Source organism: Mesoplodon mirus (genome assembly GCF_964341445.2).
Source record: "Mesoplodon mirus genome assembly, chromosome: 3".
In the NCBI taxonomy this organism is placed as follows: Eukaryota; Metazoa; Chordata; class Mammalia; order Artiodactyla; family Ziphiidae; genus Mesoplodon; species Mesoplodon mirus.
In genome coordinates, this window is record NC_138978.1 from 95,278,978 (window position 1) to 95,304,985 (window position 26,008).

Sequence of the window (26,008 nt, forward strand, 5' to 3'; positions counted from 1 at the left end):
AGAAAAAGAGATAATACTCTACACACACACACACACACACACACACACACACACACACACACACGAAGAACGAGAGGCTCATGGGTATCAACAATGCACCAGGGACACACATTTCAAGGGACAGGCTGCAGAGAAGGCAAACCCGACCAGAGAGAAGGTGGTCGGTGCATTGCAGGGACCTTTCCTACATCTTCAGCTCTAAGAGTCTCCAGTTCTGGGTACAGCAGGATCCCTGAGAAAACAGAGATAAACACAGATGCTTGCACAAGCCTGCGAGACAACTGGAGGATCTGACTAGAGTTGAAAGGGAGGCTTTCGGCAATCTGCGTGTTTTGCTGTGTTCAGGGTTCAAGTCTTCCAGAGACACATTTCCTTCCACGCTCCAGGGAACCTCCCCGGCCACAACCCCTCCTGCTGGACAGCTTCCGATTTGCCGGAATTTTATGGGCGCCGCCTCTTTAAGCGCCGCGCGGCGCGCATGCGCCCTGGCTGTAGGCCGGGCGAACCCGGCTTCTGCACGCAGAGCGGCTTGGTTTGGGTGGGGCGTTCCCGGAACCGGCGCGTCCTCCGCCTTTACGCGGAGCCCTGCGGCCCAGAGCGAGGACCGCGCCTCTGGAGCTGCGAAGCAGGACCCTGCGTCTCCTCTTGTTCCCGCTCGGGCCGAGGCTGAGTCGCGGTTGGCCAGGCCCCAGGACGCCCCCCATGGCGGGCCCGCGGGTCGAGGTGGACGGCAGCATCATGGAAGGGGTGAGTGCTGAGCCCGAGGCCTGGCGGGTTGCGGCTGCAGTCCGGGCTGCGGCACAGAGATTGCCCATCTGATGTTCTCTCTATTCTCTCCGCACTAGGGCGGGCAGATCTTGAGGGTGTCTACGGCTCTGAGCTGTCTCCTGGGCCTCCCCTTGCGGGTGCAGAAGATCCGAGCAGGCCGCAGCACGCCGGGCCTTAGGTAAATCGGGGAACCAGGCGGCGAGACTGGAGGGTGGAGAGCGGGCTGGGGGCTCGGGGCGGGGGACAGGCCATTGGGGAATGGGGGGCGGGTCTTGGGGCTGGGAATCTGGAGCCCGGCGGTGATGCTGGGAAGATCCGCCGGCCCCAGGGTTGAGGACTCTGCAGCCGGGCCGCAGAGGCCGCGGGATGGTGTTCCGGGCTGGGCGGTTAGCCGTAGCCGGGCTTGTGCGCCCTTGAAAGTTTCAAGGGGCAAGTTCAGAAAATAGGCCCATGTTTTCTCTATTTGGCTAGAGTTGTCTCGTTTCCTAATGAGTTATCTTTTAAACGGTTTCCCCGCCTCATCGGGCATTCCAAGTACCCGGAGAGCTCGTAGCAGCGGGCAAGGTAGATCAGGGCAGAACAGCCTCTAGGGCCTGAGGAAACCCCACTTTTTAACCAGTGCATTTTCTGCTGCCGCACGTTTTAGTCTCATAAGGACCCTGAGATGTGTCATTCCAGCTTTCATTCAGATCTCTAGGAATCTGTGGATACGACCAGGATTATCAGTTGTAGGAGAGGGAAAAATGTTGACAGTTGACCTTGTTTCTTCTGTCTGGGAAGCTAGGCATGCCACTATTTTAAGTGTCAGGTATATGCACCTGTTAGAAGAGGACCCAGGGGGAAGACAGACTGATTCCTTGTACTTGTATTTTGTATATATTTCATTCTAATGGATCAACTATCTCTTAGTCTTTTATCCACACTCCATGTTGAAATTATTAAAAAGCAATTACTGATATGTGTGAACAGTAATTCTCTGTCACAGCAGTAGTTTGCAGTAGTAACCCATTTCATCAATAGGGAAATTAATTCATTAAGGCTGTGTGAGGTATTTTATTAGTTTGCTAGGGCTGCCATAACAAAATACCACAGACTAGGTGGTCTAAACGACAGAAATTTATTTTTGCACAATTCTGGAAGCTGGAAGTCCAAGATCAAGGTGCTGGTAGGATTGGTTTCCTCTGAGGGCCATAAGGGAAGATTCTGTTTCAGGCCTCTCTCCTTGGCTTAGAGGTGACCACCCTCTTGCCCCCTCTTCCCATGCTCATCCCTCTGTGCATGCGCACCCCTGGTATGTCCTAATCTTCTCTTTTTTTTTTTTTTTTTTTTTTTTTTTTTTGCGGTACGCGGGCCTCTCACTGTTGTGGCCTCTCCCATTGCGGAGCACAGGCTCCGGACACGCAGGCTCAGCGGCCATGGCTCACGGGCCCAGCCGCTCCGCGGCATGTGGGATCCTCCCGTACCGGGGCACGAACCCGTGTCCCCTGCATCGGCAGGCGGACTCTCAACCACTGCGCCACCAGGGAGGCCCCCTAATCTTCTCTTTTTGTAAGGACACCAGTGAGAGTGGGTTACAGCTCACTCCTGACTGCCTCTTTTAACTTAATCATTCCTTCAGAGGCCCTATTTCTAAATACAGTCACATTGTGAGGTACTTCAACATATGAATTTTAGAGGAACACAGTTCAGCCCATGCAGGTATCATAGATTATTCAGTGAAATGCAAGTGAGACTGGTGGCACTTAGTTTTATTAGTTTTCCTCTTTTGCATACTTCTGATTTGCAACAATATTATCAGCATATATGTTTATAGTTAAAATAACTGGTCTGGAAGGAACCCTTAAAATAATGCCTACCAGCAGGTAGTCTACGTGCATAAAAAGCCAAAAGGAAGCTCTGGCACTTACTATGGTTAGAGCTTGCTGTTTTCTTGCCATTGAAGTTTTATAAATGTGTCATAATAAGTGGGGATATAGGCAGTCTGAATGCACACGTTTTGATGCAGTATTATGACCTGAAGGCCTCAGCATTTATCTGGACTGGAAATGATTCGAGATTTCTGTGATGGGCAACTGGAGGGGGCAGAAATCGGCTCAACAGAAATAATGTTTACGCCAGAGAAGATCAAAGGTGGAGTCCACACAGCAGATACCAAGACAGCAGGGTATGTGTCACTTAACATTCCATTTAAGTATGGGTTTTGGAATTAGACCTGGATGCACATGCAGGTACTACCACTTACTGAACAAGTTGCTTAACCTCTTTGAAGCTTTAGTTTCCTCACTTTTAAAAAGGAGATAAAACTCTTACCTTTTAGGGTTAGAGACTGTGTAAAGTTTCAGATACCTAATTGCTTCCTAATTGTAGCTGTTGCTATACCTATCTAGAATTTTCTCACATGTGTAGTATAGCATATTTGTTTCTTTAGTTTTATTACTTAGAAAATGAATATCTGAAAACAGCTGTAGTTTCGTGCTCTATAGTGATGGTAGTCTTTGTGGTGTAGAATATTTAGTTCTTGGCTTACAGCAAATTATGAGCCATCTTCTACTTTTAGTCTAGGTTTTTTTTTTTTTTTTTTTTTTTTTTGTGGTACGCGGGCCTCTCACTGTTGTGGCCTCTCCCGTTGCGGAGCAAAGGCTCTGGACGTGCAAGCTCAGTGGCCATGGCTCACGGGCCCAGCCGCTCCACGGCATATGGGATCTTCCCGGACTGGGGCACGAACCCGTGTCCCCTGCATCGGCAGGCGGACTCTCAACCACTGCGCCACCAGGGAAGCCCTAGGTATTTTTGTTATCTTTTAATAGATACTTATACAACCCTATTTAGAAATTTTTATATATGATCTTGGCTTTTTCTCCCCATTGAAAACTGGATATTTAACAATTAAATTGAGCCTTTATCCCTTCCTTTTCCTTTATCCTTCCTTTTATTGATAAAACATGGAGAGAAATTTTTGTGTTTTCTGTGTTATTGGCTGATTGTTATTGTAAGCAGCATCCTTTTACCAAAATCCTATCCATTTACTAGGAAATCTGGTAAAGTAAGAAATAGTACTGTAAACCCAATGCCAGTTTGTTTCAGAAATGACTGTTACAAAAAATTACGATTTTTTTTAAGCTTAAAATGTTTAGTGATGATTGAGATTTGAGTTATGATGTGAATAGACTTCTGCTAAAAGGGGCTTGCTGCTAGGCCTAAGGTGAAGTTTGCCAAATAAGAACTTTCTTAAGGAGATTAAAACATTTTGAGGTATCTTTATAGTCAGCTTATTATTTTGGGCATTCTCTGGTACAAAAGGGGGGAAAAAGTTATAGTTAATCAGCTATCTAAAAATTAACTAACACAGAATCATAGAATTTTGAAGCTACAGGAGAGAAGATAGAAACCATGTGTTCCAACGCTTCCTCCACTTTGTGAATGAGAGAGTGAAGACCCTCTGGTGTTAAGTGATTAACCAGAGGTCATAGAGTCAGGGTCAGAGCTAGAATTAGAATCTAGGCCTTCTGGCTTCTAATCCACTAGAACGTATGGACAGTGAGTTTAAGGTTGGTAATCCAGCTCCATTCAGTAGACTCAAACAAGATTGTTCCTAGTAAGAAAAGGCATCTTATTTATTTGAATTCTAACATTTTCATCCCTAACTGTGATTACAGTACCATGTGTTTTCTCATGTCTACCTTTGTCTTTGCAATTCCTTACTCTTCTAAAATTAAGGTTTTCTTTAGTCTTCTTGAATCTGATTTTATTGAATGGAAGAGAGACACTTTAGCTGTGTTGGGTTTCTCAGGGAATAAACAGAAGTTCAGTAGTTGTAAACCTATGGTTTGTAGTAAACTGAACATTTCCAGGTTTTTTTCACTTGCTCCTAGGCTCAATTCCTGAGAACAAGGATTATATTGTATGCATTTTCTCTTATAATGCCTAACACATTATACAGTCAATAAGTATTTACTGAATTAATGAAATGCATTATCAGTGATAGAGACTGTCTAATTCAGTACACATGCATCATCGCTATAAGAAAGTTAAGTAAAGGCTATCTTTTGGTATGTAGAGGCTATGTTGCCCTCCTTTTCAAACTACAGTCTATGTATTAATATGATTGTTTTCCCTTGACTTTGGAGAAGGGAGATAACAGCTCATTTAGAAAATCTGACCATTTCATTTTATAAAATGTGCTACATATTCTATAATTATTTCTTGTGATTTCTCACATTATTTGACTATAAGGACCATACAGAGGTGAGTTATGGTAAGGATTATCTCCTTAACGGTTTTTTCCATGTAAAATATTTGGCTATCAGTCTTTGTAAAACATTACTCTATCATACCACAAATGCCACCATGGTAGGAACTGTATCTTAATATCTGGAACGATGCCTTCTGCATGGTGGAGACTCAGATACAATCATTAGAATATTTCTAGACCTTGATGGTTTTGAATGCATTTTCATAAACTATTACTTTTAAGGATCCTTTTATAAAAATGTTGTAAAGATGCTTTAATTAAAAATTTTTTTTTACTTCTTTGTAAGGTAAAGAAAAGTGTTAGAACTTACCTGAGATCACACAGCTAATGTATTTAGTATTGGATTCAAACCCAGATTTGCTTATCATTTAAGGCCAGTTCCCTCTACTGCGAAATACTAATCGGATGTTATCATTCAGTCACTGGAGTGTTTTTTAACTTTAAACTTGAGGGCGTGTACCTGCCTTCTCAGTTGTCTGTGCTTCAGCTAATGGTGATATGTAGTTATGTCTCTTTCTTGAGACTTTAAAAAGAAAATGCAACTAAGCCTGTTCTGCCTTCTCCTTAGGAGTGTATGCCTCTTGATGCAGGTCTCAATGCCCTGTGCTCTCTTTGCTGCTTGTCCATCAGAACTTCGTTTGAAAGGTGGAACTAATGCTGAAATGGCACCACAGATTGATTACACAGCCATGGTAAGGGCTTTTGTTGCTGTTGATAAACTAAGATGATCTCACATAGTCTTCTGAGTCTCCATTCTCTATTTAAATATATCCTGAGTGTTTTTGTGTACATAGCTGTTTAATTTCTTAATGGTGTCTCATTCTGTTGTGGGAGAGGATAATTATTTTAGATTGTGTGTTGTATCTTAGAACTGTGCTCATGGTGAATTCTTTAAAAAGCCTCAGTTATTATATACATTATATTACTTGTATGTATATTATATTACTTATCATATAAGTCTGTTATTTTCTGAATACAGGGATTATGATTTGGAAGAAAAACTCAAAGTAAGAATTAAATACTATGTTTGACAGGATTGGTGAGGATGTGGAGAAATTGGAACGCTTGCACACTGTTGATGGGCATGCAAAACGGCGCAACAACTATGGAAAACAGTATGGAGGTTCCTCAAAAAAATTAAAAATACAACTACAATATAATCCAGCAATCCCACTTCTAGGTATTATCCTAAAGAGTTGAAATCAGAATCTCCAAGAGATATTACCATTCCCATGTTCATTGCAACACTATTCATAATAGCCAAGATGTGGAAATAACCTAAATGTCCATTGATGGATGAAAGGATAAAGAAAATGTGGTATATACATACAATGGATTACTATTTAGCCTTAAAAAAAAAAATTTTAGAATATGTGACAACACAGTTGAACTTTGAGGACATTGTGCTAAGTGAAATGAGCCAGTCACATAAAGACAGTACTGGCATGATTCCACTTATATAAGATATCCTAAAGTAGTCAAATTCATGGAATCAAAGAATGGAATGCTGGTTAGGGGAAGGGGGAAATTGGGGAGTTAATAATCATCGTTCATAAATTTTCAGTCAGTAAGATAAATGAGCTCTAGAGATCTGTTGTACACATTGTAACTATAGTCAACAATATTGTGCTGTACTCTTAAAATAAATCTCATGTTAAATATTCTTACCACAATAAAATAAAATTTAAAAAATAATTAAATACCATGTTTTGACTATAAATTTTTAGAATGATAAAATTCAGTATTGGCATGCTTATACAACTAGTGGGAGAGAAAAGTGGTATCATCTTTTTTTCTCCAGGTTTATTGAGGTGTGGTTATTTATACTAAAATTCACCCTTCGTAGTGTATAGTTCTGTGATTTCTGGTGTATGATTGTGAACCAGCCACCACAATCAAGATAGAGAATTACTGTAGAAAATTCCGTTATCCCTCTTTGTAGTCAATCCCACCCCTCCACCCCTGGCAGTCAGTGATTTGTTTTCTCTCATAGTTCTGCCTTTTTTTCAGAATGTCATATAAAAGAATAATACTGTATATAGCCTGTTGAGTCTGTTTTTTTCACTTACAATACATCTGATTAGGGGGAGTAGGATGGGGGAGGGATGGATTGGTAGTCTGGGATTAGCAGATGCAAACTATTATATAATAGAATGAATAAACAACAAGGTCCGACTGTGATAGACCATAATGGAAAAGAATATGAAAAAGAATGCATATATATGTATAACTGAATCATTTTTTAAAATAAATAAATTTATTTATTTATTTTATGCTTGCCTCCTCGGGTCTTTGTTGCTGCACGCAGGCTTTCTCTAGTTGTGGTGAGCAGGGGCTACTCTTCGTTGTGGTGTGCAGGCTTCTCATCACGGTGGCTTCTCTCGTAGCAGAGCACAGGCTCTAGGCCCGCGGGCTTCAGTAGTTGTGGCACATGGACTCAGTAGTTGTGGCTCGTGGGCTCTAGAGCACAGGTGCAGTAGTTGTGGTACACGGGCTTTGTTGCTCCGCGGTATGTGGGATCTTCCCGGACCAGGGTTCAAACCCATGTCCCCTGCATTGGCAGGCAGATTCTCAACCACTGCACCACCAGGGAAGTCCCATCACTGCATCATTTTGCTGTATACTAGAAATTAACACAACATTGTAAATCAACTATACTGTAATAAAATAAATTTTTAAAAGTACATCTGAGGGCTTCCCTGGTGGCGCAGTGGTTGAGAATCTGCCTGCCAATGCAGGGGACATGGGTTCGAGCCCTGGTCTGGGAAGATCCCACATGCCACGGAGCAACTAGGCCCGTGAGCCACAACTGCTGAGCCTGTGCATCTGAAGCCTGTGCTCTGCAACAAGAGAGGCCGCGACAGTGAGAGGCCCGTGCACCGCGATGAAGAGTGGCCCCCGCTTGCCGCAACTAGAGAAAGCCCTCGCACAGAAACAAAGACCCAACACAGCCAAAAAATAAATAATTAATTAAAAAAAAAAAACCATCTGAGAGTCATCCATGTTGCTTGTATCAGCAATAAAAGCTAAGTAGTGTTCTATTATATGGATGTTTGTTTATCAGTACCAGTTTATCCATTCATCAGTTGAAGGACACTGGGACTGTTTCCAGTTTTTGGCAAGTATGAGTAAAGCCACTATAAACACATATAAACACATACAGGTTTTTCTGTCTGAATGTAAGTTTTTATTTGTCTTGGATAAATACCTACAGAGGGGTTGCTCAGTTGTAATCGTAAGTTTATGTCTAACTTTATTGAGAAACTGCCAAATTGTTTTGGCATACAACGTGGCTGCATTGTTTTGCATTTTCACCAGCACTGTAGGAGAGTTTCAGCTCTTCTTCATCCTCCCCAGCGCTTGATAGTCTCAGGTTTCAGTTAAAAAATTTTTTGCCATTTTAATAGGTGGTACAGTCTTTTAAAATTCAGTTTGATAGGATGTATAATGAAAGTTAATCTCTCTTCACCTCGTAATACCACTTCAAGGAAATGACCCTAATTAAATATTGCGAAATGCAGCAAAAGATAATGTTAAAGGTATTGGAGCAGAGCATTATATACTATAATTATTGTTATATAATATACATAATTATGTAATAATGAAAACTTGGACAATGGTTAGGTAAATTATGCTAGAATACCATGAAGTCGTTAAATATTTTTTAGGAGGAATTTTATAATGTTGGGAAAATGCTTTTGTTTATAATGTTAAATGGGGAAAAATGTATAAAACGTTGTGTATGCGGTGAGATATCAACTATATAAAAAAAAACTGAGAACGCAGAATGGAATGCTATTCAACACCCCCTAATTTCTTACGGTACACTGTATTGAGAAGGTTAGGAAATACTGGCCTCTGGAGTTAAAAACTGCTCGGATCAAGTTTCCTGAGTTCTCATTTTTTTTTTTTTTTCATTAGATAGACTTGCACAGCTCTGATTAATTAAATGTTAAACTTTTAATTTTAGCTACATGTCAGTTATTTTATTTGAAAAATAGAACTAGCCTACGCATTTTTATATCACTGTTTATCCATGGTGCCTCATTACTACTTCAGTGCAGAGCACTTTTGTTTACTAAATATGCTTGTTGACAGTGAATATTGGTGATTAAAGTTACAATAAACTGATTTTTTCAGGTTTTCAAGCCAATTGTTGAAAAATTTGGTTTCACATTTAACTGTGACATTAAAATGAGGTAAGTTACTTATTTCTTAACCCTTTGACCCACTACTTGTGCTAAAAATAGTGGAAAAGTTAGATCTTGGAGAACTGTCATTCTGTAACCCACTTAATACATATCTTATAGGAAATAATAGTACTTTGTGGCTTAAAAACAATAAGCAGCAGAGGCATGGGGACTTGAAAGGGAATTGCTACACTGAGGCACCTTCATATCTGGAATTATCCCTGCTCACCACAGACAGAATGCTCACTGTGTGCAGACAACTGGAATGGGCACTGCAGGGTCGTAAAAGGGATTCTCTTCCAGAGAGCAACCAGAATTATTTTTCTTAGAGACATGTTGGGCATTCAGGTTATTTCTCTGTAAGGCTTCCCTTCCCTCTGTAAGGCCACATAGTAAAAAGGCCATATTTCTTGGTGTGGCATTTAAGTGATTTGCAATCTTATTCCAATTTACCTTTCTAGCTTTATCCTCCTTCCCCTCCATATATTCTAGCTACATGATTGCTGCCATTCCCTAAACATACTTTGTGCCTTCAGACTTCCATATCTTTGTTCATGTTTTTCTTCCCCTGCTCTCCTAAAAATTGGAAATCCTACATTTTCTGAAAATGAAACTTGTAATTTCTTATGTGAATTGTCAGTGATTGTGCCTCAGTTGGAGTTCCTATTTACATCTCTCTTGTAGTCCTCCTTACAGCCTGGCTTGTGTCCTAGTAGATTATATGTGGAGGCCCATCTTACCAGATGGGGAGTTCTTTGTGGATAAGAGCATTGTCATTCTCATCTGTGTGTTCTCAGCATCTCTGTAGAATAAGTGACACTAAATATTTGAGTTAAAATTTTATTAGTGGTTCAGCTACTAAATATTCATCATATATTTATTGAGCACCTACTATGTGCCAGACATTGTTTTAGGCACTAGAATATAGCAGGAACAAAATAGACCAAGCTCCTACCATTAAGTAGCTTAAGTCTAAAACAGCACTGTTGAATAGAGCTTTCTGTACTGAGGGAAATGTTCCTTATCTGTCCAGGATGGTAGTCACTTGATACATATGACTACTGAGCACTTGAAATGTGGCTAGTAGGATTGGGGAGTTAAGTTTTAAATTTTATTAAATTTAAATTTAAATAGAGAATTCCCAGGTGGTCCAGTGGTTAAGACTCTGCACTTTCACTGCTGAGGGCGTGGGCTCAATCCCTGGTTGGGGAACTAAGATCCTGCAAGCTGTGTGGCCTAAATAATTAATTAATTAATTAATTAATTAATTAATATTCATTCATTCACATGTAGCTTGAGTCTACCATATTGGACAACACAGATATAAAACATTATTTGGAAGTTTCAAATATGAATTATATAGTTGGATATCACTCACATGTTATTTTATTTTAAATATTGAGCTTTATTTTTGTCGTGCAATCAGTTTATGTATTTATGATACTTTTCATAGGGGCTACTACCCAAAAGGAGGTGGTGAAGTGATTATCCGAATGTCGCCAGTTAAACAGTTGAACCCAATAAATTTAACTGACCGTGGCTCTGTGACTAAGATATATGGAAGAGCTTTTGTTGCTGGTGTTTTGCCATTTAAAGTAAGCTATCTAATTCACTTTACTGTATACCTGAAACTAACACAACATTGTAAATCAACTATACTCCAATAAAAATTTAAAAAAATAAAATAAAGTAATAAAAAATAAAGTTGTCTAGATGATCTTAGAAGTGTGTGCATGTCTTGATAAGTATTATATCATCTAAATTTTGAAATTATTGAAAGAACTTAAGTTTTAAATAAATCTTCATTAAATTTTTCTTAAAATTCTGTGTTCTCTACTGTTAAAAATTGTGTTTTTATATGATGCATGTAAAAGTTATTAATTATATGTTTGTGAAGGCTTGAAAGCAACTGTAAAAATAATCATTAATTTATTTTATTCTATTTTTTTGTCTTGCCAAAATAGGTAGCAAAAGATATGGCAGCGGCAGCCGTAAGATGCATCAGAAAGGAGATTAGAGATCTGTATGTTAACATCCAGCCTGTTCAGGAACCTAAAGACCAAGCTTTTGGCAATGGAAATGGAATAATGTGAGACAATATACTTTTTCCTAGATGTTGGTTGAGAGAGCCCTGAAATAATTATTCTATTTTAATTAAAGATTTGTCATTTTTTTTGTTTATTTAAATTTGTAGTTTTAAGATATATTTTTAAGGGCATTCCTATCTAAACAACAGTATGATGAATTATGATGATTATTTTATTCTGAATTTTTTTTCTGAGGATGGTTTACCTTTTATTACATTATAAGAGCCTTTTTGTTTATATAGCGAACTTAAATGTTTAAGCTAATCAGAAGTTAGCCTTTGAAGATGATCCTAAGAGAAATATTTCCAGTTGCTTTTCTATATCTCAAATGTGAAATCAGTTTACAAGTAAATATTAGATATGGCAAAGATCTATTTAAAAAAGAAATATAGTATATTAATCCATTTAGTAGTTATTGACTTAAGTGTTATAAAAATGCTTTAATATTTTTGAAGAATAAAAGTCTTTTGCGGATATTTAAATTTAAGCTCTCTTTTTCAGATTTTCTATTAAAGGGTTTAAAGTAAATGCATTTTCTTTGTATGATAATACTATCTAAAAACTATAAAACAAAACCAAACATCTCTGTAGAAAGACCTTTTCATTTAAGATAATGAGTGCAGTATGCCTTTGAAATGGTACCCCTTAGTGCTGATGACAAGACTTCTGGAAGGGCCATTCCTTACCTGTGAGTGGATTAGAATCTAGTGTGACTTCTTGTCCAAAGTGCTGAAAGATACTCATACCCTGATGAAGATGGAGAATGCTAATCATGCTGCTTGCTCTCTGTATGAAGACTTTCACTTTTGTAATATACTAGCCAGACCTAATTCTGCTTATTTAATAGTCACTGTTCTCCTGTGTTGTATTTGCATGTAATTTTGGAATATTTATAGCATAGATAGTAATACTTTTTTTTTCCCTATATAGCATTATTGCTGAGACATCCACTGGCTGTTTGTTCGCTGGATCATCACTTGGTAAACGAGGTATAGCTAAATGAAGGGGGTCCACTGTTCTCAGTGCTACTGTACAATTCTTTAATTATCTGTCAGGATTAGGATTTTGTAAAATGATGGATAACAAGTTTGAAAGGATATGGTTAACTGATTCTATTTTAGAGTCAATTAAAGTTTCAGTCTTTCCCCCAACTTTATACTTTTAAAATTTTCAAACTTACAGAGAAGTTGAATGATTATTGAATATCCATAAACTGTTTGCCTAGATTCACTGGTTATGAACATTTAGCTACATGTTGTGTGTGTTTCTGAACCATCTCTATGCAAGTTGCAGGTACCAATTCTCACCCCTGAATACTGCAGCATGTCCATCCAAAGAATAATATCTGCATTTTCACATTACTGTTTTTATACCCAAAGAATTTGTCTATTATATATGTATTTTTTTTAAGAATTTTTTTTTTTTGATGTGGACCATTTTTATTTTTTATTTTTTATTTTTTTTCCTTTTTGCGGTATGCGGGCCTCTCACTGTTGTGGCCTCTCCCGTTGCGGAGCACAGGCTCCGGATGCGCAGGCCCAGCGGCCATGGCTCACGGGCCCAGCCGCTCCGCGGCATATGGGATCCTCCCAGACCGGGGCACGAACCCGTATCCCCTGCATCGGCAGGCGGACTCTCAACCACTGCGCCACCAGGGAGGCCCTGATGTGGACCATTTTTAAAGTCTCTATTTAATTTGTTACAGTATTGCTTCTGTTTTTATTTTTTGGCTTTTTGGCCGTGAGGCATGTGGGATCTTAGCTCCCTGACCAGGGATTGATCCCTCACCCCCTGCATTGGAAGGTGAAGTCTTAACCACTGGACTGCCAGGGAAGTTCCCTGTCTATTATATTCAGACGTAACCAGATACCTCCAAAATATTCTTTAGAGCAGTATGGGGTTTTTTGTTTGCTTGTTTGTTTGTTTTTGAGCACACACAGCATTTAGTTGCCATGTCTGTTTAGTTTTTTTTTTTTAAACCACAGAATAGTCTCTTCACCTTTTTTTTCCTTTCATGATATTTACATTTTGAAAAGTCCAGGCCATTTTCTCATAGGATTTTCCACAATTTGAATTTGTCTGATTATCTCATGATTAGATTTATTCAGGTTAAACATTTTTAATAAGAATATTGCACAGGTGATTTTGTGTACATTCTATTGTATCACATCAGGGTGCACGTAATGTCAGTATGCCCTTTATCAGTACAGCTGACTGATCACTTGGTTAAGGTGGTGTTCTCCAGGTCTGTCTGCTATAAAGGTTCCTTATTTATTTATTTATCTACCTACCTATCTACCTACCTATCTGTCTGTCTGCCTGCCTGTCTATCTCTACCATGCTTCGCAGCATGTGGGATCTTAGTTCCTCGACCAGGGATTGAACCGGTGCCCCTTGCAGTAGAAGCACGGAGTCCTAACCACTGGACCACCAGCGAATTCCCCCTTTTCCCTTTATAATTAATAAATACTCTGGGATAATACTTTGACACCATCTGATTATCCTGTCTCAATACAACTTTCATCCAGTGGTTTTAGCATCTGTTGATGGTTCTTCCCTGCATCAGTTATTACAGTGTTGATTTCAAAATACTGAATGTTTTTGTGAAAGGGAAATTTCTGTAGTATTTGGTATATTTGGGAGAGTAGATACATGTATGCATCTGTTGGTTAGTATTTAAAGTTACTTTTGCCATTGAGACAACTTCTAATTGAACTTTTCACTGTTCGTGTGGCAGTTGATTGCTTTATTCCTACTTTGTAGCATCTTCAAAAGATGCTTACCCTCGCTATGCCATTTAACCACGTTATTACTGCTGAATACAAAAACTTCAGGTAATTTTAGTCTGCTCAGTTGGTTGATCTACAGTTGGGTGTCAGATCTAACCAGTGTAATAGAATAGGTAAAATCAACACCTTTGGTTGACTGGATATAAATGAATTCTGTTTAAAACTGTGCTGTTCAATGTGTGGTTGGCAGATAGGTAGCATGTTGATATCATCTGAGAGTTTGCTGGAAATACCAATTTTGGGGCCCACCTCATGTATCAGATTAGAATCTTTGAGAGTGGGGCCCAGGAATCTGTTTGAATGAGCTCTCTAAGGTAGTATAAAATTTGAGAAAACATATATTTAGTGTATACTCATTACTTGTTAGGTGCAGTGAGGAATCAACATGGATCAGTGAGCCACTACATGCAATATCTTTAAGTCTTGAGAGGGCAGAGATAATGCAAAATATGAAGCAGAGACTAGGACCCTATGTTACAAGTAGTAAGTGCTTGGCAGGCATTGGGTGGAATGTGAGTTCAGTTTGTTTGTATTATCGTTGGGTACCAAGATGTGCCAGGTACTACGTATGAAGGATTCAGAAGTAAGAGTCACCATTTCTGCCTCCTGGCTTAGTCTGGCAGAGGAGACAGACCAGTGCTGTGATTGTTCTATCCCCAGGGCACCATAGGGACACAGGAGAAGAACAGCTTATTCTTTAGGGCCTGATTGACCCCAAATCTGTCTTGTGCCATTCAGTGATCCTCCAGTGGGTTCTGTAGATAAGTAGAAGTTAGCCAGATAGAAAAGTGAGAGCTGAGGAAGAAGGACAAAGGAAAGTGCCAACATAAAAGTGTAGTTCTGTGTTTGGACAACTAGAACCATATGTGATGAGTACAGGATCTGGGTCAATGCAGAGAATGAGGTTAGAGAGGTCAACAGATTTTTGAAGGGCTTTATAGGCCATATAAAGGAGTTTGGGTTTCATCCTGAAAACATAAAGATTTTAAGGAGGGATGTAATTCCAGGTCTTTGGAAGTAAGTCTGATAGCTGTGTAGAGGATTAGAGGAAAACCATAGTGGAGGCAGGAAGACAAGAGTCTGTTAACAGCAATTCAGGTCAGAAATGGTGAGGACCTACACCAAGGAATGCAGGGACTGAGTCTAGAGAGATGAGTACTGATATAAGGGTATTTAGGAGGGTGAATAGACAATTTGGTGATCAGCTGGAAGTGGGGGTAAGGAATGCAGTGTAATGACCTTCTAGATTTCTAATTTGGGTAACTGGAAATACTTAAAACTTGTGAATATGGGAGGTAGAGTTAGTTTGCCAGGGTAGAAGATAGTTTTGGATATGTTGTATTGACATCATGAAGGGACTGTTACTCTGTTATGAGCAATACTTGGAATTAACTTTACTGCCAGCCCTGAAAAAGTTTCTTTCCTAATATTCCATAAACATTTCTTTTCGCTTTGTCATATGAGAGTTTTTACTTTGAAGTTGTCTTTGGACAACGCTCATGTAGAATGCACAGTACTTATTTTTAGACTTATAGTGGTAGGAGGGAATAGAGGATAGAGCAGCACACTTACTGAGGTTGCCTGACTCCTTCTGGTGCCTGCCCTTGTTTCCTGTCAGGCACTTAAGTCAAAGGAGATGTCATTAGCAAATGCAAAGACCTTGGGGTCTTCTCTCTTAGTCTAGGTAGTCTATATATTAAGCATCTCAGAGAATGTCATGGATCCCATTATCCAGATCCCCTTTTTATTTCTGATTTAAATTAACTAGAAAATTACTAGTCTCTGAATCCTAATGTTTAAGCGTTATTATCAGAAGCAACATTGGCTGGTTGTGCACACCACCATATGTATTAGAAGCAGTAAGTTGTAACTAGTCATGTTTTTGTCATTGTCTCAGTTACTAAAACTATTTTGACCTTAGTTTCCTTATCTATTGAGTGAGAGAGTTAGCCTGAAGAATCTCTGAAATCCTTCCAGTTATAACATTCTTTAATCCTGTTGCAAAGGTGAGGTTTGTTTGTGTGTTTTTTGTTTTGTTTTTTTTTTGAGGGAATCTTGCAGTTTTAGATGGAGGCAGTGTATTAGAACAGAGAGCACTAAACTGAGAGCAAGAAGACCTAAGTTTTGGTCCTATGTCTGTCATTATCTTACATAGTGACTCTGGGCTTTCCTTATCTGAAAAATGAGATTGGACCATTATCTATATATAAGAATCCCTTCCAACTTTATATGATTGCTGTATGGACAGAATGTATTTGTCTTTACATAGTTGAATATCTGTGTATTCGTTGATTTCTCGTCTTTCAGTTAGTGTTCTTTACTATGGGACAAATCAATTTGCTAAGATGAATTATGACTCTGGTTTATCAATCCTGTTTCTTATGTATGGAAACTGCCTAGCTTGTAGTAAGCACTTTTTTCCTTCTTCAGTATATGTGGTAATTCATGGCATCTCTCTGATGCTATAATCAGTCCTTTAGCTTTCTCTGTTCAGCCTGATAAATATTTTATAGTTTTGTCCTTTTAATAAGCTAGAAGAAACCCGAAATCATTGAATATTCATTTTAATTTGTTATAAACCATCAAAATTGAGACCGTTTTAAGAAACCTCTAGAATATCAGAAGAGTATTTATCAGAAAAGCCTTAAGTTTTCAGAAGAAACTAGGATTTTGCTCTTTTGTTTAGAACATAATACTAATAAGAAAAATTCTCATATTTACTTCATTTTGTTCAGTTGTCACAGACTGCTAGTAATAGGTGGTAATTATGTTAGATCCATTCATACCATTATTCGCTCTCAGGGCGGCTGGGTAGGAAGGAATGTGAATGGCTCTGAGAAATACTTTGCCCCTAGACAGAGAAACCTTGAGAAACCTTAGTGTGTCTACTGCTCTCTGATACTATTGATACAAAGCCAGGAATTCCTTCCTTCTCCTTCACATCCTCCATGCAAATTTTAGCCATTCTTCAAGGTCTCCCCTAAGTCCTTCATATTCCATGAAACCTTCTCAAGTTATTCTAGAACCTATAATTTCCTTTTCTGAAATCTCATTGGATATATAGTTTATACCGTAGAGCTTTTTTTATCCTCAAATACTCTTATATATGAGTATTTTCTGATGTCTCCTTAGCAAAGGAACCAGTTTCTATCACTTAGTATGGTACACACAAAGTAGGTACTCAATATTAACTATTTTTATTAATGGCTTATTATGAAACAGTCTTGGTAATAGAAGCTTTATAAATATTATCTCTAATTTTAGCAAGTTTGCAACTTAGGTATTATCATCTCCATCTCCATCTGGAAGAAGAAATGGAAAAGGCAAAGTGGTTTACCCAAGAAGTCAAGATTCATACATATTCCAAACCATTTCATTCAGTCATGTAAATACTTACCTGATTGATGTGAAGATAGTTTAATTTGTTATATTATTATAATAATTGCTGTAAGGGAAAAAATAGTTAAAACTTGATTTCCCCTATTCTGGTAAATTTTATCAAGACATACATATAGTCAAATGAATTTCCAAATATAAAATAAAATAAAAAATAACCACATTCTCATTTTTCAAAGGACATTTTCATTTGTAGCCAAGGGTTCATTTAGTTTAAAGTAAATAAAAATCATTTGACATTCCACTACTTCTGATGGACTTATTTTGTATTCAGCATTGTACCAAATATTTGTGGTATGTGTAGAGAAGTAGGAAGTAGAACATGGGAATAAATTTTCTGACTTATTTTCAAAATTAGGTGATACCAGGAAATTCCCTGGTGGTCCAGTGGTTAGGACTCGGTGCTCTCACTGCCAGGGGACAGGTTCAATCCCTGGTCGGGGAACTAAGTTGCTGTAAGCTGCGTGGCACAGTAAATAAATAAATAAATAAATATTTCAAATCTTAAAGGAATAAAACTTTATGATATATGATCTGAGAATTTTTATCTGTTCTTAGATGAAAATTATCTGACTTAAAAAAATCCTTTAATTCTAATGGAATCGGCTGCTGACTAATTGTAACACATATGAATTGCAAACTTAAAATTTTGAAATCAAGGTGTAGTGGTATAGGGTCATAACTTAGTTGTAAATTGGTTTTATAATTAGTACTTCTTTTTTTTTTTCTTTGGCCGTGCCCTGTGGCATTCGGGATCTTACTTCTCCGACCAGGGATAGAACCCATGCCCCCTGCAGTGGAAGCATGGAGTCTTAACCGCTGGACCTCCAGGGAAGTCCCACTATAATTAGTACTTCTTAAACAGGGCCAAAGCAGCCTGTTTTTTCTTCCACTTGTACATTTAATAAAATATTTACATATGCTAAGCTCTCAGAAGTTTAAATATACATGAAGATCGTATCCTAAAGGTTGCATTGGGTGAGTTCAGAGGCCTAAAAGATATTACACCAGTGCTAACTGGGATATATTAAACTTTTTGCCTCTTAGTAATTAATTTAGTTTTTTTTACATTGTGCCTGTTGTAGGTGTTAATGCAGACAGGGTTGGAATTGAAGCTGCTGAAATGCTGTTAGCAAATCTTAGACATGGTGGTGCTGTGGATGAGTATCTGCAAGACCAGGTAATGACACTTTTAGGATAAAAATCATCAAGCCTATTAGATTCAAATACTGGGCAATTAGATTGAATATAAATTTTAGTCATTGACTTTCAGACACTGATTGGTATGTCCTAGTTCAATCCATTTTTTAGGTATTTTTCTGAAATGTATATACCATAAATTTCAGTTCTCATCTTACTTGACCTGGCTACAGCATTTGGCACAATCGAGCACTCCTTCCTTCTTGAAATACTTTCTTCGCTTGCTTTCTGAAATACTGTTATTATCTTTGTGTCTCGCCAGCCTTACATTCTAGTCTCTTTGCCAGTTTGTTATTGTTGTTTGCCTCTTCTCAACTTCTAAATTTTGGAGAGCTCTTGAGCTTAGGCTCACACCTCTTTTGTTTATCTGTACTCAGTCCCTCAGTTATTTTGTACAGTCTCATGGCTTTAGTACCATCTGTATGCTGACAGCTCCTAAATTTATATCAGTAGCCCAGACCTTTCTCCTTAACTGCATGCTCATTATATTTCTTATGCCTGTCAACATCTCTGCTTGGATGTGTCATACACCTCTCAAACTTAACATATCTACTCACATTGAGAAGTGCTAGTGAATATTTCCAAATACAATCTTTTTATGGTGCACTGTCTTGATAGATTTTCCTTTCTACCATATTTTTTTCTCCTTAGTAGCAAATCAGATGTCTATGTTTAGAAATGTATTACTCAAGATTTCTTGACCAGTTTCTTAAGACAGTTTTCCTTATTTCTAGTCTCTTCCTTCTTACTAGTCTACACTCCAGTAATTCTGTATTAGTGTATTTATTTATGTGTTAAAATGTTGTAATTCTAGAGTATGGAAGAAACTTTCATATTATATATAATAGCTTACAAAGATAGTCTGATTAAATTTATTAACTTTCAACTCTGTATTCTTAAACATTAATTTTAAAAATCTATATTGAGATCTGCTACTAAGCATTTCTGTGCTACACCACAGACTTTTGGTAACACAGGTTTTGTATCATCTTAAGACTTTTGAAAACCTAAAGAAATAGAAATTCTTTTTTGGCTACGTTGATTTCTAGTATCAATAGTATTTTCATATGGAAAGCAGTAGAATTTTAACCCCAAATATTAGTAAATGTGTGAGAGTTTTCTTCTTGGTTCTTTTTTTAATAGCTGATCATTTTCATGGCATTAGCCAGTGGAATTTCCAGAATAAAAACAGGACCAGTTACACTCCATACCCAAACGGCTATACATTTTGCTGAACAACTAGCAAAGGTGAGTATTCTAACAGAAAGAGTAATTGATTTTCATTTTGGCCAATTTGGAGTCACATTTTAATCAACAGAAAACTTAATAGTAATTGTACTTGCTGTCATTCGGTGAATACTTCCTATGTGGCAGACACTGAGCTCACTCAGCAGTGAAGCTGAGTTGTCTCACTCTGCATGACCATTTTAGGTGGCTATTTATTATTAATCCCATTTTACTTATGAGTCTAGTGAGGCAAAGGAATTAATTGCTCAAGATAGTTTCTTAGTGGCAGGACTGAGCTTTGAGCAAACTGGGAGAGCATACATCTAAGCTCATGTGTGGTACTGCCTTCCAGTAAGTGAAGATGTTTTAATGGGAACTATAAAATCAAATCACAAGGGATTTGCAGTGGGCTATAAACTTAAATTATTTATATAAAAATTTTAAATGTTTTATTTTCTTGTGGTTTTATTGGGGTAGACTAGAGTATTTGCTGGACTTCTAACATTTACCAGTCCTTTCAGCTTCAGAAAAGTAGATTTATAATTTTTTTTTTTTTTTTTAATTTGGCTGCACTGCACGGCTTGTGGGATCTTAGTTCCCTGACTAGGGATCAAACCCGGGCCCTGGCAGTGAAAGCGCTGAGTCTTAACCACTGGACCACCAGGGAATTCCCTAGATTTATAATTTTTAGTGAAAAAGGATTTAACATTGAATAAACTCATATTTATACCTCTTCTACAGGATTCTTAACTTAAAAAATGTGACATGGGGCTTCCCTGGTGGCACGGTGGTTGAGAGTCCGCCTGCCGATGCAGGGGACAGGGGTTCATGCCCCGGTCCGGGAAGATCCCACATGCCACGGAGTGGCTAGGCCCGTGAGCCATGGCTGCTGAGCCTGCGCGTCCGGAGCCTGTGCTCCACAACGGGAGAGGCCACAACAGTGAGAGGCCCATGTACCACAAAAAAAAATAAAATAAAGTGACATGTATATTTCATCTGAAACTAATTTCTTTATAGAAAATTTAGAAAATAGAGGAAAAAAGCTGTCCCTAACTCCCCCTTGCCAGTAAAACCACTCTTGACGTTTAGGTGTTCTCCTCCTCTCTTAAAATTGTTTCTCTTTGCATTTTTTTGCAGTTAATGCATGCAGCTTCATTTCTTTTTTCAGTAATGTGTGGCATATTTCCATTTTGCCATAGTCTTTATAATGTAATTTTATAAAATACTATGAAATTTATAACTCAGAATTTTTTGAAGGAAGACGACCTTAAGCATTTTAAAAAGTTATAAAAATAATGTACAGTAGTATTAAGAAATCAAGCATTACAGAGGTGTACCAAGCGCAAAGCCATGGTTGCCCTACTCCTAACATGTTATTTGTATGATTCTTAATAATATGTACTTTTTTTGTTGTTATTAGAAAGGATAGGTAGATTTTGGTTAAATTGTGGGAAAAGGCTTGATAGGGGGCAAAGACAAATTATATTTGATGTCAAAAGATAGTTAATTGTATTTTTTATTATTCTACTTATGCTGTATTTTGTAACTACTATTTGTCTCCCCACGTAGACTGTGATATTCTTGATAGCAGAGACAAGGCTGTATTCATTCTTTTCTTTTCTTTTTAAATAAATTTATTTGTTTAATTAATTTATTTTTTGCTGCATTGGGTCTTCGTTGCTGCATGCGGGCTTTCTCTAGTTGCGGCGAGCAGGGGCTACTCTTCATTGCGGTATGCGGGCTTCTCGTTGCAGTGGCTTCTCGTTGAGGAGCATGGGCTCTAGGCGCATGGGCTTCAGTAGTTGTAGCATGCAGGCTCAGTAGTTGTGGCTCATGAGCTCTAGAGCACAGGCTCAGTAGTTGTGGCACATGGGCTTAGTTGCTCCATGGCATGTGGGATCTTCCCGGACCAGGGATCGAACCTGTGTCCCCTGCATTGGCAGGCAGATTCTTAACCACTGTGCCCCCATGGAAGCCCTGTATTCATTCTTTCTACAGTACTTTGCACATAGTAGACCCTCACATGTTATTTGAAGTGAATACACAGTGGAAAGTGCTGTCAACTGGAATTTTTAGCTCTGGTTTCTTGTTCAGCTTTGTTGTGTTTTAACTCAGTGATTTGGGGCAAAGGTGGTTCATCATTCTGTGTTTCAGTGCAGATAATTCATCAGTAAGGTCAGAGAGTGTGCTGTAGTCCCTATGGCTCCTTCCAACTCTAAATTTTTGTAGTTTTCAGTAGGTTTATATATAGGCTAGAAATGATTTCCATAATTGTTACCTGTGTTTCATATTTATATAGTGCTTATAATTTGAGAAAAAATATATACTATATAAATTGTCTATCTAGCTCAGAATTCAGATTCAGTGTTTATTCATTCAACAGTGATTTTCAGTGTCCAGTGTGTCAGCTCACTGCCACATAATACTGAAACTGGAATAATTTGTAAATGTTACAGTTCAACAGGGCCTCGGAGTAGTGGTTTTCAAATTGTATTTCAGAGAATCAAAAGGTTTTAGGCATACTTGAAATCCCTTTGTCACAAATTCAGTCAGCCTACTCAGTTGTTTTGATTTTTATTCAGTTTTCTTAGAATGAATACATTTGCTTTTTAAAAAATCATGTTTCTACAATATAATGATAGAGGTCAAACGTTTCAAGCCAAACTTGAATTAGTTAAGTGAAAAATACGTTAAGCCCAATAAAGATGAATGAAGATGTTAATTGTTACCTCCCTCTACCTTTCTGCTCTGAACTAGGTATTTTAAATAGTATATATATATTTAGGGAATTAAATTAGCAAGAAAATTTGAGGGAACTAAAGGGTATTTATTTATTTATTTATTTTTGCGGTACGCGGGCCTCTCACTGTTGTGGCCTCTCCCGCTGTGGAGCACAGGCTCCGGACGCGCAGGCTCAGCGGCCATGGCTCACGGGCCCAGCCGCTCCGCGGCATGTGGGATCTTTCCGGACCAGGGCACGAACCTGTGTCCCCTGCATCGGCAGGCAGACTCTCAACCACTGCGCCACCAGGGGAGCCCTTAAAGGGTATTTTGATACTTGACAAGATAAAAAAAAGTATAAATGCTTCAGTGCCATGTTTTAGAAAAATTTTAGGAAGTAGGTAGTAGAGATGCATTATTATTAACAGTTGAGATTTTAAAATTTATATTTGCTTAAGCTGTACTCCTGGGGGATTCTGATTCAGTGGGTATGGAATAGAGCCCAGGTTGTATATTCTGACAGAACTCCACAGGTATGTATACCTCTGAACAAGGATCATGCTTCTGGAACAGAATATTTTATATCTAGGCCACTGAATTTCTCATGAGTCATTTGATCTTTGTATCTCTAGCTTCTTCAATAAAATGAGTTTGGTATTAACTACTGCCTATTTAAGCTGGAGTTGTGGGCTCGTCCCTCTATCGCTTTTCATATTATTTATATACTAAATGCTCTTCTGGTTTCAGGCTAAATTTACTGTGAAGAAATCAGAAGATGAAGAAGATGCTTCTAAAGACACTTACATTATTGAGTGCCAAGGAATCGGGATGACAAATCCAAATCTATAGGGTATTTGCCTTTAAAATGATACCTCAGTGATGTATTGCACTAATCATTTCATAAATATTATAGAACAGTGAATAAGCAGTAACTTATTAAAGGAACTGACTTAAATTTGGAGATGAAGTACAGAAAGTTGTAGATTTGCTGAGAATGCTTCGTCTTATTAATCTCACTTTGACTGTCTTCTGAGATAGATAGGGACAGTGAAATTTAAGAGTTGGTGAATATGTATGATAGCTGATTTCAGTATTAAAGTATTGAAATAAAATATTCTTTTCACCTGAAGTGTGTTTTTATTTTTCATATAGTATATTAAGGTATGGATGTAGATTTGATCTGTAATTTGTGTTTAATTCTAATCACTACTAGAATCTCATATAAAATTTAATGAGACAACTTTGTACACATATACTTGCTGTGTCAACAATAACATTTAATAAGCATTGTCTCATTATATGTATCTTCTTTCTAGTGGGCATTTGGTAGATATTGATTTTGAATCTGTTGAATATGTTGTGAAAGCTAAACAGTGAATATTGCAAAATTTCAACCCTAGTAAATTTGGCCAAATCAGCCCCAGGTATGTTTCTGTTTGGCTTATAGTATTAAAAAAAATAATTGCCAGGCTTCCCTGGTGGTGCAATGGTTGAGAGTCCGCCTGCCGATGCAGGGGACGCGGGTTTGTGCCCTGGTCCGGGAAGATCCCACATGCCGCGGAGCGGCTAGGCCTGTGAGCCATGGCCGCCGAATCTGTGTGTCCGGAGCCTGTGCTCCGCAACGGGAGAGGCCGCAGCAGTGAGAGGCCCGCATACCAAAAAAAAAAAAAAAAAAAAAAATTGCCTTTAGAACAGAATGCTTTTCATTACTCTCTATTGTCTTACACCTAGCCTGTTCCACATTTAGATTACTTCCTGGTCCCTGTAGGCAGTTGAGGGTGTGACTGAAATGAAACTAGTTTTATGTAACAGCTAAGTATGCCGTATTGTAATATAGTGAGGAATTCATTCAGACTTAGTTCTGTCTTGGACTTAATCTGGTAATGATTAAAACGTAGTACAAGATTGGGATTGACATATATACACTAATATGTATAAAATAGTTAACTAATAAGAACCTGATATATACAAAAAAAACATAGTACAAGATACAGATCCAGAGGATGATATTATAAAACATTCAGAAAGTGCAGAATTAGTCTGTATAAAAAGGTATAATGAAAAAACTACTCCACGTACATATCGCAGTTCTTGTCAGTGATTTCTGTGGCCTTGGACAGTTGAGTTCAATTTGTTTTAAATATGATGATAGTATTGCTTGCTATTTGTATTTTCAGGGAGTAAATTTTATAAGTTAATTTCTATAACACATAAGGCATGAAATGTCTTTCTATTTTAGAGTCAAACTACACTTTTAGTATAGCTGTTGGAGGGGCTGTGTTAAGTTTGAGGGTTTTAAGACTAGTGATACCTGCTGCTTCTGATGAGGTGTGTGGCAGTGTTAACGAGGTAGGTTGGAATGCAGAGATTGGGAATTTTGGAGCAAGGATTTAAGGTCAACAGTGTACATCATGGGTTTATGATTAATCTTGGCTTGGGTGTGTCACTACTGTTAGTCTCATCTTGGGTAAAATAAAGGTGGGACTACTGCAAAGAAATTTTTGTGAAGTTCTAGAAGATGTTTATTTTCTCAAACAAAATTGTACTTCTGTTCCTACTTCTATACCTGAAATTGTATTGATATTTCAGTATGTGTCTTCATTTTTTAATAACGACCTAATCCAAGTAATTCTGTTGATTGGACCCCATGTACACAGTGGGTACATTTAATATTTTGATATTCTTTAGTGACTTTCAAGCAGGGGTATTCATACCACTTGAGTTTCACAAAGCCTTCCCATGAATTTCAAGTTTTCAGATGTCAGTAGTTTTTAGAGAATATGTTTCCAAATTTCTCTACTTAAATATGTACTTCTTTCTAAAATAGAGTTGCTTGCAGTCAAAGTAGGACTTGGCAGTTTCTCCTTTTTAGCTTCTCTTTCACAATCTCCATTTTTCCTCTTTACAAAAGGAAAGTTTATTTTTTACCCAGCCTAATTTTCCTATGGTGTATTCCCCTGGAATATAAGAAAATCTCAAAGGCACCAAATAAAGGGACAATCTGAAATATTAGTCTCTGAAAAGTCTTCTCAAACTAAGAGATAAACCTGTACCTTATTATATATATTTGCATGATTTTAAGTAAGGAGATGAAAGTTCCAGTGTTTACTTTCCACAGATCAACATGACACCTTTAAATAGAGCTTATTTTTCTGATTATTAGAAACATTTTCAGTAGCTTTGCCGAAAGGCTACTAGAAAATTTAAATCTTTTTTTAAATTAATTAATTTTATTTTATTTTATTTTTGGCTGCGTTGGGTCTTCGTTGCTGTGCACGGGCATTTCTCTGGTTGCAGCGAGCAGGGGCTACTCTTCGTTGTGGTGCACGGGCTTCTCATTGCGGTGGCTTCTCTTGTTGCGGAGCACGGGCTTCTAGG

At 38.1% G+C, this 26,008-nt stretch overlaps 1 protein-coding gene across 1 annotated transcript; it reads left to right on the forward strand.

Moving 5' to 3' along the window:
• Positions 1-505: 505 nt before the first annotated feature.
• Positions 506-23,743, forward strand: RTCA (RNA 3'-terminal phosphate cyclase). Its single transcript, XM_082614331.1, has 11 exons — positions 506-747; positions 846-946; positions 2,789-2,932; positions 5,589-5,712; positions 9,161-9,219; positions 10,664-10,805; positions 11,175-11,299; positions 12,228-12,286; positions 18,568-18,662; positions 19,826-19,930; positions 23,378-23,743. The coding sequence occupies exons 1-11, from the start codon at positions 703-705 to the stop codon at positions 23,477-23,479; spliced, it is 1,101 nt and encodes a 366-aa protein (XP_082470457.1). The 5' UTR covers positions 506-702; the 3' UTR covers positions 23,480-23,743.
• Positions 23,744-26,008: the final 2,265 nt, after the last annotated feature.

Bases quoted from the DNA above. Each gene is read 5' to 3' on its own strand.
- RTCA (XM_082614331.1), top strand. From the start codon at position 703: ATGGCGGGCCCGCGGGTCGAGGTGGACGGCAGCATCATGGAAGGG. The intron at 2,933-5,588 runs GTATGTGTCACT...CCTTCTCCTTAG, and splicing joins GCAGATACCAAGACAGCAGG to GAGTGTATGCCTCTTGATGC. The intron at 18,663-19,825 runs GTAATGACACTT...TTTTTTTAATAG, and splicing joins ATGAGTATCTGCAAGACCAG to CTGATCATTTTCATGGCATT.